Source organism: Asparagus officinalis, chromosome 8 (genome assembly GCF_001876935.1).
Source record: "Asparagus officinalis chromosome 8, Aspof.V1, whole genome shotgun sequence".
NCBI classification, from domain to species: domain Eukaryota; kingdom Viridiplantae; phylum Streptophyta; class Magnoliopsida; order Asparagales; family Asparagaceae; genus Asparagus; species Asparagus officinalis.
The window spans coordinates 18,898,430-18,915,017 of NC_033801.1; the positions used below are offsets into that span (position 1 = coordinate 18,898,430).

At 34.6% G+C, this 16,588-nt stretch overlaps 1 protein-coding gene across 1 annotated transcript in view; it reads left to right on the top strand.

Annotated features, from left to right (window-relative positions):
* LOC109819533 overlaps window positions 16,095-16,588 on the top strand; it is a 13,909-nt gene continuing 13,415 nt past the window's right edge. The window contains 2 exon segments of the mRNA XM_020385285.1: window positions 16,095-16,297; window positions 16,398-16,588. The exon segment at window positions 16,398-16,588 is cut by the window's right edge and continues 2 nt beyond it. Of these exon segments, the coding sequence (XP_020240874.1) occupies window positions 16,266-16,297; window positions 16,398-16,588 (223 nt within the window). The 5' untranslated portion in view covers window positions 16,095-16,265.

Consider the following 16,588-nt stretch of genomic DNA (forward strand, 5'->3'; position numbering starts at 1 on the left):
GGGTAGGTCGTGCTCATGGGTAATGATCATGAATGTTCTATTGATGGTATCGGTATCGTTCGGATTAGGATGAGTGGCGAAGTGATTCGAGAGTTGGTTGGAGTGGGGTTAATTCCTCAGTTGAAGAAGAACATCATTTCACTTGGAGTTTTGGAGGTAGCAGACTATAGGGTGACCTTGGTCAATTCACGTTTGAAGGTCACATTGGGATCCATGATTGTGATGAAGGACGTCAGGAGGAATAATTTGTATTATTTGATTGGGAGCACGGTGTTTGATAGAGAGCCGACGACTTCTTTAGATTTGGCTAGACTGTGGCATTTATTGAGGCTGAGTTATTTGATTGGTTATGTATGGTTTGTTGAGGAGTGATTTGACCTGCGGATTGAAGTCTTTTGAGCACATTAGTATGAGCAAGAAGACCGAGGTGGAGTTTGGTACTTCTATCCATCTATCGAGGGGTCTTTTAGGAGGTGTTCAGTTAGGCATTTGGGGGCCTTCCAAAGAGACATCATTAGAAGGTAATCGGTATTTGGTTATCGCAGTTGAGGATTGTTCTAGGTATTGGTGGGTTGCAACCAGGTTCCGTTGGTGTCAAGTCCTAGAAGTCAACAACAATTAGAAGAAGTGTATTGGCAGAAAGGTAACCCGTCGTTCTAGCTTTGGTATGGTTTGTTGAGGAGTGATTTGACCTGCGGATTGAAGTCTTTTGAGCACATTAGTATGAGCAAGAAGACCGAGGTGGAGTTTGGTACTTCTATCCATCTATCGAGGGGTCTTTTAGGAGGTGTTCAGTTAGGCATTTGGGGGCCTTCCAAAGAGACATCATTAGAAGGTAATCGGTATTTGGTTATCGCAGTTGAGGATTGTTCTAGGTATTGGTGGGTTGCAACCAGGTTCCGTTGGTGTCAAGTCCTAGAAGTCAACAACAATTAGAAGAAGTGTATTGGCAGAAAGGTAACCCGTCGTTCTAGCTTTGGTAGGGGTTTTTTCTTGCATTTGTGCCGAGCTCATGGCAGTTTGAGACACTTTATTGATGTTGAGACATTGGGGTGACGAGATGAGATAATAGTTTTGATGGGTCGTTCCTTACTGGAGGGGGATCAGCGTTGGTTGTCGAGCATTGGTTTTAGTTTTGGAGCTTCGACATATTTGGGTCATCTTGGTCATAGGTTGTCGACTGCTACGTGTGAAGATTTTGGATCTGATAGAGCTGCTTCAGATTTTAGGTTGCGTCGAATATTTAGTTGCCCAACATTTGGTCACATCGAGGATGTGAGATTTGATCCGATTGCACGTTTAGGATTTGGAGGTTCGTTTGATTATCAGTTAGGAGCTTCTGATTTTGTTCTGAACAGGTATGTCACATTTGACTCTCGGCAGGTGGAGCGTGTTGATCAGATTATTGAGATATCACAGCGGGTGGAGGGTGATGCTACTTCACATTGGGTGGAGATTACTCCACATACTCCAGATCATACTGTATCGTTTGGGATTCTAGCTGAGGTGACAAAGTTTGGAGATCATTTGGATTTGGATGCAGATGATAAGTTGGTTTTGGATTCGAGTGCAGCTGATGGACATGTTTTGAATATGACCATTGGTTCACCTCAGGTGGAGGTGTTTGATTTGTTTTAGTTTGGGGCCATTGGGAACGCTATCAGTTGCAGATCCATTGTAATATTAGTGAAGAGTTGCAAACTTTTTTATTTGATTGAGGGCCTTTGGAGGCCGTTTGGGTAAACTACATGAATGCTTGATTCCTTGGGCAAGAGGATATGTAGGCAGCCTTTATGATGCAACCGGTTTGGTGAGTTGATACCGACATTTGGAGTTTGTTTGCATTCTCGTTTGGGTTCTTGACTTGTTGTGGATTGAGTATGTTGTCGTGGATTTGTTCCACTTCATACTGGACGCAACAAGTGAGACGTTTGGTTGGTATTTGTGTCGGGTCAGTTTTGGAAAAACTTCACCGAGGTGGAGAAAAAATATATTTTTTTGAATGTTGCATTATGATTTTCTACTATTTAAGTGTTTTGATTATCAATTCAAATTATTTTTAGTTTTGTAAAATAGTGTTTAATGTATGAGTTTATCCACTTATTGAGTTGTGAACTCATTGTGTTATATTTATTCTTTTCAAGGACTCGAGATTAGTGGAGTCACTTATTCCCAAATTATTAGAAGGGAGCAAGGAATAAAATTTACAGATTGCTACTTTTCTTCTAGGTGAAGGTTGAATAATGTCTTCAATATGTAGTTGACAATTAGAAGCTTATAATAATGGAATATTTTCCTTTAGGTTGACTTTTATTTCAAGTTGAGCAATATTTATTTATCTCAAGTTAATTAGATTCTGGAATATAGAAAATATTTATTATTGGTTTTAATTCAATGATGAGATTATTTTGGTGGTATTTTGATGAATGTAGATTTTTGGAGGATATTTTCACAGGTTTAATCTCCTCCAGTATTCCCTCTAGGTTTGAAATTGGGGTCATGACAACTCTATTGGTTGATGATTTTGACGTTCAAGTCATTGTTCAAAAGTAAAAAATATGCTATGGACATCTGCAAGTGTAAGATTATAAAGCCTTGTGTAGATCGAAACAACAAATGGATAATATACAGATTCGAGGCCTCTAAGTATGTAATCAATAAGATTAGAGTTTGGGATCACATCTATCAGAGCAACCCAAATTAAAATCCCATCAACCATGAATTTAAAGTAGATTTTCTAAAAGTTGATACCACTGCGTGAATCCAATTTCGACCTGTAAAAAGGGCGCCCAACTTGTGAGGGCATGTTAAAATATAAAACAATAATCCTCAATTATCAACATAACTTTGGAGTTTTGATGTAATGGTTAGTGAAATTTTAACATGGTATCAAAGCAATCTAGGTCCAAATCCCACTAGCCATGCATTTAAAAAGCTAACTGTTTAATTTGATCTTATCCCATCTATATCTCCTTTGAGAGGAGAATCACAATTGTGACCTTGAGCTCAAACTTTGCATCTTTCACAATTTTTCTCCCTATAGATACAATTTATTGTCAAGATATGAAGAACAATACTGATAAGTAAATTACATTGAGCTGAACTAAGTTCAACAACACCTTTATTTTGAGATGAATGGTCGATATATACTTTAAAATATAAATCCAAACTGATAGAAGTGATTACTATCTATAAGAATGTGAATTTGAGCTTACAAAATGATGTTTCTTTGTTTAGATGTTGTTATTGATGAATACATGTTCTATAGTTATTTTTAATTAATAATTTAAGAAAAACATAGGATATTAATATCTTGAAACATTCAAGAGCTAAAGACCAATCAACCAGAAGCAAAATTTGCATAAGAAAACTTAGATAAGGTTTGTAAGTACCAAAATGCTCCTAGGTATCAATAATGATTTCTATATGCTTATTGATTTTGTTCTTCTCAGGTAGCATCTAATCTATGAAACTACAAGAAAAGATTGCTTAAAAATCTCTTCCCCCAGTTTCTTGTTGTGTTCTTAAGAGGGAGGATGTACATAAAAAAAACTGAAGCTAAACATTGGAACAAATTGCGGTTTGTAGGCAAAACATATATACATTTAGCAAAAACATGAGACATGAAATCTTCTCATTGTAATACTTACTGTTATAACATTCAACCAAGCAAATGTACAAAAAATCTCTAAAAATAAATTTAAAATGAAGCACAATAATTATCTCAAAACTTACTTTATTGATTGGGGAAATACTGTTACTGAGAGCTATTAAGGTTATCCATCATACACATACACAAGTAACATCATGATGAACTAAAAACACAAACAAACTCCTTTGATGCATAACTTTTAATTTCTGCTTATCACTTCTGAGATAACTATAAAGTCTATTAAGAAAGTTGGATGATCATTTGGTTTTCTAGAGACCAAACTCTGTACTCGACACCCTGTATAAAGAAAGACAAATTAAAGAGAATAATATTGAGTTAAAATCGAGGAAAATGAGGTTTATTTAAAATGCACCTAGCTTATCTATTAATTAATACTTCTTATAAAAGAACATATGGGTGTCAAAACTTTTAATTTCCCAAAATACCCCCAACATATTTAGTAATATCATAATCTAAATATGCTAATGAAAGATAAAAAGATAATATATTAACCTTCTAACTTCCGCATAATATCTTGGTTGTAGTAAATAAGTTAATTAATTAAGAAAGAGAAAAGAATATAATTTTTATTCCTTTATTAAAATATTTGATGAAGTAATCACCAAATATGATTCTTCACCAATTCACACTAATAAAAAACGATTATGGTTGCATGACCCCTTTTCTCTAACAACCTTTAAACTTCTACACTTTATTCTCCATCTAATAGACTAGTGTGAACACCGTGCAAAGCATGTCATATCTTTTTTTTTACTACAGTAATCTCGATTTTAAATGCTACAATATTTTTTGAATTACTACAGTATCCCGCTCTCCTACATTGATTTTTAAAAATGCTATCCCCCCGTACGCTACAATAATTTTTAAAAATGCTACAGTCCATGTTTCCTAATTGCTATAGTAATACCGTTACAGTAAATGATACTGTTGTATTTACTATAGCATGAATAGTGAATATTGGGTTCTCTCATTTGTATAGAGGAATAGATATGCAAATTTTTAAGTCCAGTTCTATCTCCAATTAAACCATTCAACTTTCAATCTATTCCTACTAGGTGTTAAAACTCCATCTATATTAGTTTTCACTGAAGAGAGCAGACTAACAGAACACAAAGAGAAGAGAAGTGAGGACAACAGTCACAAGAGAGGCAAAGAGATCTACAGCATGCTACCTGATAGAATCAGAGAATTGGTCAAGAGAGGCGTGGGTGATAGATTTTTTTGGAGTAGAGGACATCGCCAAGAGAGGCAGTAGGGAAATAAAAAAACCAAACTCATGGTACATAGTATCACCATGAGCGCTTTGATCTGGAACTAATTGCAATTAAACTTAGCTCCTTTGTGTGCATGTGTATGTGAAGTTTTGCTGCCCTAATGTATTTTTCTCTCTTTGTGGAAGTTTCTGTTGATAGACTTCCCTTTTTACTTGTCATATTTATTGTAGTTTTCACTTTCCTTGTGTGACTTTTGTCTCTAATATTTGTTGTTTAGATATATGAAACTTGTGATATTTGGGTTGTATATTAATTTCAGCATCTATAATTCATTTCTTATTATAAGGCTATTGAATAATTCTACCAATAGATTCTCTACTGTGCAGAGTACAAAGTCATAGAAAGAGTGGCAAAGGTAAAGCCGCTATTGATTTTTCAGTGGTTGAAGCTCTGGGCGAAATTGATGGTGGATCCAACCATAATAGCGGATCTTCAGCACGTAGACTTTATTTGGATGAACCAAGATGCACTGAAGAACCTAATAATATCAACATGCATCTAAATGGTCAAAGCAGGATGCATCGTGAACTAAGAGATGGAGAGGAAATTTTCCGGCACATGCTTCCATCTACTCATCAAGGATATAAGAATTAAATATCTTCTATTAATTATTCTTCATTGTGTTTCATCTTTGAATTTGATTTTAAGGTTCTTCTCTTTTCTTCTCCTAATCTTGCTTTAGGACTCCAATAATTAGTTCTAATGACATCATTTAGTATACTAAAATAATGGCAAGAAGAGCTAAAGCATTGAACTCTTTCGTAGTCATTCCTTTAAAGCCAAAACCTCAGAGGCGCCGTTGAGGCGGAACTTCCGGTTCCGCAGAACAGGGCCCCCCACTTGGGGGGGGCCCCAAATCGCCACCGTCAACAAGGTCCGGGACGACTTCATCTGCTCCGGCGCCGGCGATGAGGTCCTCAGCGAGCTCCCAGCGGTAATCTTTCTTCCTCAAACCCTAGATTTCTCAGCGAGCTCCAGCTTTTAAATTGGGCCTGATTTGAGCAAGATTAGGTCAGATCGAAGCGAAAATGAGAAGATCTGAGATGAAATGCTAGTGAAAACCTAAATCTCGACGTAATAACGACCGTGAAACCCCAAATATCAACTCAAACCTAGAGTGAAACCCTAAATGAAAATTTTTTATCTTCAATATCAATCGCCTGAACCCAAATCTCAACTCGGAAGCTTCTATTTTACATTTTATAACTAAAATTTGAAGCAGATGGGTGTAATTTGGGATAAAAGAGGAACTAGCTAGTATTCTCTTTGAGAGAGAACTGTAAAAATGAGGTGCGAACAAAATGAGGGAATGAAATGGGGCAATGATCTTAGGGCTTCTGATTTTGATCACATGATTAAGAAAAAGAAAATGGGCTGTGAATGATGTGGCACAGGGTGTGAATTAGCTATTCTTAAAATTGGTGTACTTTTCCAGTTTTATGGAAAATATTTCTTACAATTTATTTTGAAAGAAAAGGAATTGTTGAAGTCACCATTTTTGCTAGTTTTTGTTCTAAATCCTATCAATTCGCATGTTTCCAATTCTTAAGGGTGAACCAAACATGTCCTAAGGGTATGTTTGGCAAGTTTGAAAATAATGTAGACTAGTTTTAAACTAGCTCCATTTGGTCCAGGTTATGTTAGGCATATATTGCCCTGATTTTGCAATATGATATCGATGTAATTGTTATTTTCCAAGAATGCAATTGTATTTTGAATAGCCTGAACACAAAGTTGATGCTCTACATTATCTATCCACATGACTTCTTCATGACGTCCTCTGGAAAACGAAAATGGGACGATTACACTTTTCTAGCTGCTGGAGTTTATTTGCCTCAATAAGATGGAAGTGGAGACATTACAATAGAGTTCTTTCTTCCAAAGGTACCCAGCTTCATCTTATATGAATTTAATGTCTTCTCCAGATTAGATTAAGAGGCCCCGATTGAAATTTCTTTCCATGGTTAGTACTATGTATAAAAACAATTATTAGTTATTACTCACTTACCTAGTATTAGTCTTAGCTGATTTTGATAAAAAAACAATTACTAAAGTTTCTTCTGAAGATTGATTAAGAGGCCCCGATTAAAATTTAGAACCGGGCCCCCAAATTGTCAGCCACGCCTCTGCAAAACCTATGTAAAAAAATATAGAATCTGAGCCATAAGGATATTCAATCACTTCGGTAGACATCTACTTTGTATAAAAACTTATGTTAATAGCATTATTATTAAATAATTTTAAATTGCATTAAATCTGATGTAAATACCCCAAAATGTTTTCCCATTTTTAGATAACCCACTATATTTATTGTCTAAAATAATAATATTATTGGACAATATATTTCAAATATGTCAACATGTAAGTATTGTGAAAACATTTATTTCATACTCCCATTTTAATGGACCTCAAAATCATAGTTAATATTGTCATTTTAACTAAAGATGGAGAATCTTACAATAGGTAGGTATAATAGAGATAGATTTCATCAAAGTCATTATATTGGTGAACAAAAATAACGTGTATGATCAGGAGGTACTAAGGGGAAGTTTGGTTCATTTTCACAAAATTATGGAATTGGATTCCCTCGCAAATAACCATATAAAAAAAAGGATCTCAAAGGAATCCATAACTTGTGTTTGATATGGAATGATAAAGTGAATAATAGGAAAGCATATTCAAAACTCATGTTTGTTTCATTTTCAAATAATAAGAGAACCCCCATCATAAAAAGCTTTTCTTGAGCTTTTTTGTGTTTGATTCAAAACCATATAATAGGAAAAAAACCCAAAAAAGTGTGATAAAAATACCTGTGGTGAAGTTACCCCTAGATTTTCAAATCACCAGCACAACCCACTTGAGCAACGACTATAAACGGCTATTTTACAGGAGTTGCAAACCTTTAAAAACAGCCAACATTCCACAAGCATTATTTGAGTTCATTTCATCCATTTTTTTGCAGGCAACCGTGCTACTGTATTGAATATGGAGCTGAAAGTTGATAGCAAACAAGCTTTTGATCCATATGAAGTGAAGTGCAAATGAAAGCTTCCAACACCTTTGAAGTTATGTGCAAATGGAAAAATAAAGGGAGATATTATTGGGGTTGTGCTAAGTTTCCAAAAAAAGAATGTAACTTCTTTTAGTGGGTTGAGAAATCAAGTGATTGCAGAAATAATGCTTAAGTATCACAGTGTGAAATCATTATTGAAGATAAAAAGTCAATGAAAATCAAACGACTGAAGAAAGAATTGAAGTCAGCAGAGCATCAAATGATTGTTTGGAAAATGAGTGCATTGTTTTTACTCATAATTTGTGTACTCATCATTTTCTTTAAAAACATGTCATGTAGTTGCGAAATGTTTTGAGATATGAAAGGAAATTTTCGTGATTATAAAACAATTGAGTATAAGGCTCAGATTATAGTCTTTTTATTAGTATACGATGCCTCACCTAAATATTGTGATTGCATTATAGATTGTGTACACATAATGGTCGCCTCATCTAAAAATTACATAGTAATTTAGATTGCAATCTCATCATGGTATGCCTTATATAAATAATAAAATCACAATATATGTCACATTAACAAAGATTGACAGTATACGACACCTCGCATTGCCTCATCATGGTTGTCTCATCATTGCCTAATGCAAAAAACCCAAACTAACTTATGAGCAACATATAAGCATATAACAAGCATGTAACAAGCATATATAACAAGCATATACCAAGCATATAACAAGCATATAAGCAGAACATATAACCAGATGATGTAACCAGTAAACATTGCTGAAACTGGAACTGAAACTGGAGCATATAACTAGCATATACCCAGCATGTGACATTGATGTAACTAGAGCTGAAACTAGAGCAGAAACAGAGAACACAACAGATCACACTCATCAATACAAACATCAAGTAATTTTCAGGATTGTAAAAGTCAATGAAAATCAAAAGATTAAAGAGAGAAATGAAATCAGCGGAGCATCAAGTAATTTTCATGATTGTAAAATGTATTGAGATATGAAAGGAAATTTTCATGATTGTAAAACAATGAAGTATAAGGCTCAGATTAAAGTCATATTATTAGTATACGACGCCTCACCTAAATATTGTAATTACATTATAGATTGTCTACACATAATGGTTACCTCATCTAAAAATTGCATGAATAATTTAGATTGTATTCTCATCATGGTTTGCCTCATCTAAATAATGAAATCACAATATAGGCTGCATTAACAAACATTGACCAATTGTCGTTGCCTAATGCAAAAAATCCAAACTAACCAATGAGGAACCAAGTTTGAAAGATAGTCATACTAATACACACTAAAGTCTGTAGATTGTTATCTTTATAACTTGTCTATAGATCATAGCATGTATTTGCACACTATTAACCTCCACACGATAAAGAATAAATATATTGCATAAGCCTGATCATAAACAGAGCATGTAACAAGTATAAAACTCAAGCATGAAATTGGAGCAGCAAACACGCATGAAAGTGGAGCATATAATAAGCATATACCCAGCACTTAACAAGCATGTAACAAGCATATAACATTCATATAACAAGCATATAACCAGCATGTTACAAGCATACTAGCATGGGTGATGTAACCAACAAACATTGGATATACGGGAGCTGAAACTAGAGCAGAAACATAGAGCGCAACAGAGAGCAGTGAGAGCACTAAGTACGTTAACCTGATCATAAGCAGTTCAGAAACTGCTCGAAAGCATAGTTTTACAAAATTATGTAGCAGCCCCATCATGAAGCCATAGGCAAAGTATTGTCTCATCAAAATACAATATCATAACATGTTCATGTTCATGATCACAAACAAGGCAATAAGAGTGCAAAAGTTGGTAGGACACAAGTTCACACATCATCATAGTTCATCTTTGTCAAATCCATTTTCACGGATAATCTTCTTTATGAAAAGTTTTTGCGTATTTTTTCTCTTGATAATGAACCTCCTAAATTCTGATTCATTGTCATACAAAAAATCCAGAACTTTGTCTAGTATTGTCTCAGAGAAATTAGCCTCATGTGCTAATAAAGCATTGACCATGCTCTCACTCCAATGTAAAATATGTTGGTTTTGAATTGAATGGGTCATGGACTCGATGAGATCACGCATTAGTGAATCATCATCTTTACCCTTGCCACTCTTCTTTTTTTTTGACATTGGAGGTAGAAGTTACCCCACTAGACGACTTCATATTTTGAGACTGGGTGTTAATCTTTTTTACACTTGGTATCTCAGTCTCAAAATGTGTGTTGGGGGCCTCATCATTATCATTTTCACCAAGTTTTATTAGTTCCTCAGAGAATTCAAGAGGCCGACTAGAACCAAGTTTCTTACCCACATCTTTGGCGTAATTTCTCATTGCTTCATCACCAACAATCGTACACAAATCATCGTAGTGAGTGAGATACATGTTCAAGTACTCCTTCAACTTTGAGCTATTACACCTATTATCCTGTATAGTAAACTAATGTAAGAAAAAATTGCAAGCTAAACATAGTTGTATAAAATTAACGCAAGATAAATATTCATAATGTCAATCAATACCTTTGTCTATATATCAAATGAATCTGGATCCATGGTCACAATTTTTATCTCTAGATCATATCCGGTACCACTCATGTTCATGACTGTTCGCATATCAAAAAACTTACTTTTCAAGCTCTTCATATGGATCATCACATTTTCCTTGGTGAATTCAGTTCCACATTGTTTGTTTACCTCTTTAGCAGGCACCTTGTATGCAGGCATTTTAAAGTTCTTATCAATCTTGAGACCATCTCTTGCCAACTAAGCAAGAACAGGGATTAGAACATCATCATGACTTGCATTCCAATACATGTTAGACACACCCCTAGTGTTTGGAGGCTTGTCTATAATTGTTGATGTCATTCTTCTTTTAGCAATTGCTTTCTTCTTTTTTTTTTTTGGTGAGTGGGCCTCGACATTAACTTTAATAGCCCTCTTCGATGATAGGCTCTCTTCGGAGTGGGTACCATTGTTATGTGGGCTAGGGGTTGCATGGAACGTTGGGTGGCTATTAAGCGTATTCATGAATGACGTAGGTTGATGAGTCATATAAGGGAAATTATTATCGTAATAAGAGTAAGATGGATAAGGAGGGGGAGGAGCAGGGTAGGGTGCATGAGGGAATGGCATACTTTGAAGAATAATGTAATTAGCCATACTTTGAAGAATAAATCACCTGTTAAACCAAAGTCACATAATGCAAATATAAAATCCAACAAACATTATTAAACTTAAGTAAGCATATGCAAATGCTTAAACTCAAAGCAAAATTTAAATCTTTTAGTTGATGTAGTCAAATTATACCTAAAAACTAATTAGTTGATATAGATGATTGACCAGTAAAGTCTTTATTTACTTATGCAGCGCTAATCATTAAATATCAATAAGGCTCCCTACAAAATGAGTAATAAACATTTGGTTGAGTTTCTTAACTAATAAATTCATATCTAAAGCATTACATAATAACAGCGATTTATTACAGTCAACCAAACATAACCAAGTCCATGTATTTTATTTATTTATTTGTTATTGGTTGTGAATTATGTGTCCGTTGATGCATTTTCCATGCACATACATGTCTATTCTCAGCTAATCTAACGTAAAATTCACTTCCCAAGTGAAAAAGAAATAATGTAGATTGCCTACACCTACATGTATAAGGTTCAAATTAAAGTCATATTATCAATATACGATGGCTCGCCTAAATATTTTAATTGCATTATAGATTACCTACACATAATGGTTGCCTAATCTAAAAATTGCATGAACAATTTAGATTGCATTCTCGTCATGGTTTGCCTCATCTAAATAATGAAATCACAATATTGGCTGCATTAACAAAAATTGACCATTCATCATTGCCTAATGCATTCTCATTTGTCTATGTTGTGCTTTATGTTTCTGCTCCAGTTTCAGCTCTAACACATTCAATGTTTGCTGGTTACATCATCTGGTTATATGCTTGTTACATGCTTGTTATATGCTTGTTACATGCTTTAAATGCTGGTTATATGCTTGCTATAAAAATAACGCAAGATAAATACTCATAATTTTCTTTAAAAACATGCCATGTAGCTGCAAAATGTATTGATATATGAAAGAAAATTTTCATGATTGTCAAACAATGGAGTATAAGGCTCAGATTAAAGTCTTTTTATCAGTATACGATGCCTTACCTAAATAATATGATTGCATTATAGATTGCCTACACATAATGGTTGCCTCATTTAAAAATTACATACTAATTTAGATTGCAATCTTATCATGGTATGCCTTGTCAAAATAATAAAATTACAATATAGGCTGCATTAACAAACATTGACATGATTTGCCTACACATAATGGTTGTAAAACAATAGAGTATAAGGCTCAAATTAAAGTCATATTATTAGTATACGATGCATCGCCTAAATATTGTAATTGTATTATAGATTGCCTACACATAAATGTTGTCTCATCTAAAAATTGCATGAACAATTTAGATTGCATTCTCATCATGCTTTGCCTCATCTAAATAATAAAATCACAATATAGGCTGCATTAACAAACATTGACCAATCATTATTGCCTAATGCATTCTCATTGGTCTCTGTTGTGCTCTCTGTTATATGCTTGTTACATGCTCGTTAAATGCTGGTTATATGCTCCACTTTCATGCTCCGGTTTCATGCTTGTTACTTGCTCAAGTTTCATGCCCCAGTTTTATGCTTGTTACATGCTCTATTTATGACCAGGCTTATATGCTTGTTACCCGTAGAAAAGAATGTGAAAAATCACAAAAATTTGCAGAGAAATCAAATATGAAAGCAATTAAGATTAAAAAAATAAACCCCGTGACTCTGTAATTGAACTCAAGGTACAACAAATAGGAATAAACAGTATGCTGAGAAGCTAAAAAAACAAATTCGATCATGAGCAACAATTCATAATAAGTAAAATTGCAAGAGCTCAACTGAAAAATTAGGATAAACTACATTCTCAAGCCCCAAAAACCCCGTCCAAATCAATCAAACCGCCAATAAATGGTACGCATTTAACAATCATAGAATCATATCAAAAATTGTTGAGATCAAGAATTTTATTAGGCTGTACCTTTGCTTTGTTATGGAGTAGATCCGAAGGCCCCGACGTGAAATTATAGTATGAAACCCTAATCAATAAATCAAGCCTTCAGATCTGAAGACGAGAACAAAGACGAAGTACCGACTACACCCAACTCAGCGGAGGATGCCTCCAAGACCAATGGCGACATGCATCATGAAAACCCACAAAATCTAAATACCCACTTCTTTATAAACCCCAAAAAAGCGTAAATTTCTTGTTGAAATCAACAGCTAGAGTTCATCATAGAGGTAATCAAGAGGAATGTACCACTTTACACCTTTCTTATGGCCGATTTGAGAAGATTTAGGGATGTTTTTTGATGAAACGGCGAGAAGTGGAGGAGAGAAAAGGATTTTTGATGAAACGTCATGAAGTGGAGGGTCGGAGGGAAGTCGAACGGCGGAGGGAACGAGAAAGAGAAAGGCAGTGATTGTAACGAGGAGATAGGCGATGTGATTGTCACGTGAAGAGAAAAGAGGAGAACGAGATTGCTGAGGTGGACCAAATGTCAGAAAGTTTGCCCATTTCCGAGCTAAAAAAGAGGAATTGGGCTTCCATAAAATTTTACTGTGTTGACAGTTTTTAAGAAAGCAATTCTTAAAAAAAAGTGAACCAAATGACAGTTTTGGAATCCTATAATGAGAAAAAACCTACTTTTTGTTTCAAAACTGCAAGATTCCTAAAATATTGGCCCAACCAAACAGCCCCTAAAAGACAAATTGGAAAACGAAACACAATTCTATAATTGACAACTTAAGCATACTAATGAAAATTTATTCCTTTCTCAAGGAAGAGAATAAGTAATATTCTTTTATTCACTAAATAATTTCTAACAATTTCACTATTATAGCAAACACTAAAAATTCTTTCTAATATTTTACTTTAATTTTTTTTCTCTTTCGAGCCACTTTATCATTTTCATGTCAATAGAATATTATCAAAATATTAAAAAAATACACACGTGTAATGCGCGTGCACTATGCTAGTTTTCTAAAATTTAAGAATGATAAACATAAAGCTACTTAAGACGTACATGCATATCAAAATCTTGGCATCGGTTTTCAATACAAAGTTTCAACCTTAACATATAATAATCTAATTTCAACATTTATCGTGATTATAAGGCATATAGAACTAATCAGAAACGCATATAATTAATTAATTAGCATTTCAAATTACTTCTGCAACTTTATACACCTAGATTTCTCTTTCTTTCTTTAGTCTTCTTCTTTTATATTCAACCAATTTGATTAGCTCAACGAAAATGAATTCTAAATCCATGACAGTGTGGTCCGCAGCAAGTTGATAGTGTTGGAATCACTACTCTACCAATTAATATTGAGAAATTTATCTCTTTAAATCATTAAATCCTATATTATTTATATAACAAGCATTACATAATACTATATCGATCTTTTCTACACTATTAAGTAACAAGTGTATTTTAAGTCATATATCATGCAGTTTATAAGTCATATTAACAACTAATGCTGATAATTGATAATTGAAGGGAGGAATTGGCCAAAATCAATAAAGAGAGCCAAAAAATTTGTGCTTTCGTGTTGATATTAATCAAATAGATGATAAATGATTGAAAATAAATTTAACTTACCAGCTTTTATTATTGGTCAATTACGCATTCATTCTTTTTCTTCATTGTTTAAAAAAATTCACGTGCACACACTCCCTCTGGATTAGCGTTGTTTAATTCGAATCCCTTAAAAAGAGAGGGAAAAGGGTCTCCTGTCTTGGAATTCCGAACATACTTGAACAATTAGGATTTGGTGTACATCAAGCAAGAGTAGCAAAAAGGAGTAAGAAAGAAGGAAAGTAATAAGAATGATAAATAGACAAATCATGATAAATGGACAAATCACTCATTTGAAAAAAATAGTTATTTTACTATAAAATAGACAAATATTCTAATTTAATTTAGGATGCAACCATGAATTAAAGGGTAAATTTGTAAAAAAAAACATTTGAAAATTATTTTTAAAAATATCAAGGACTTGGAGAATACAAGTGAAATCCCATAAAAGCATAGTTAGAGTATATATATCATTGAGGAAAAAACTATACAAAAGAGCGAAAGGAATTTTTTTCTAAAACATAAACATATACACAAATATTAAAGGGACTAAATATTTAATTCATCTGAAATACATAACGACCTTGTAGCCTCATTTATCTACACATTCCTCATCTGACTATCATATTGAACTTGTGTGTTATAGTCTTATCCGATTCTAGATACATATACCGATATCAATGTATAGAGTTGACGCTGTAAAAGAGGTTGTCAAAAGCTAAAGCACGAGCAAGAAAAAGGGATAACAAAAAAAATTTCACAAATATTATGATTTTATCTACTCGGGTCATTATGTCCAAGTATCACTAGATCTAAACCCAGACCAAAATCCTCATCGATGTATCCTTATACCCAAACCCAACTCCATTTCGAAGTGCTCTGGATTCAGTATGAGTAGTATGAGTTGTGTACTTATCCATCGTATCCACAAGTTACTTGGATGTATTTCTCAAATGTACGGTTTTAAATATCTGCTACAAAATTAACGATTTATACAACAATGATAAGTAAGGAGTTTTTTTACTTGAACTTTTCAGATGAGAACTTTTTCTATCAAAAACAGGCTAGAGATGGATTAGGTTTTTTGTAGTTAAACATGACAGCATTCCATCTATATCTTGATCGTGAGTCATCTAATCAAATTTAGGAACTGATTTGGATAAAAATTTGATGGTGGTAAGCCATGAGCTTAAGCAATAATTGTAAAGCATAGACGACCGCAAGTTGGGCCCAGAATCCAGATCCAAAAAACTTACACAGTAACAGCGACCAGATTCAGCCATCACCGTCCAAGACAACCCCAATCCTAAAACGGACGGTCCAGATCAACTCCCCTTATTCACAAAAGCTAGACGCATAACCCTTTCTCTATAATATCTCTCGCTCTCTCGGCCACCGCGAGTTTCCCCTCCCCCCTCTCCCCAAATAACCTCTAATTTTATTTTTTTGTTTTATACGCTCACCCTAAATTTTTTCTATTTTTTCCCCTTTTTATTTTCTTTTTTTTTCAAATCGATCGAAGCTGTACAATACCCCGCGCTCGAAATCTCAACAATCCAATGGCTTTTCACGTCGCTTGCCCTATAACTTGGTTCGCGCTCTCTCTCTCTCTCTCTCTCCCCCCTCTTTCCTCTCTCCCTCTCTCTCTAGAGTTCTTCCTCTCTCTAAAGGTTTCGTCTCTTTGCTCGCAGCCGAAGGATCTGCGACTGTGAGTTAGGGTTTGGCGGTGAATTGAGGGGAGAGAAGGCGAGGGAGCGGTTTTGGGGGGAGATCGAGGCGTTGGAGGAGTTCTTGAGGGATCCATGGACGCTTAGGGTTGGAGGAGGGGATGAGGGGACCGTGCAGGTGCGCGTCCCTCCGGTTGTTCCGCAGCTGAAGGCGG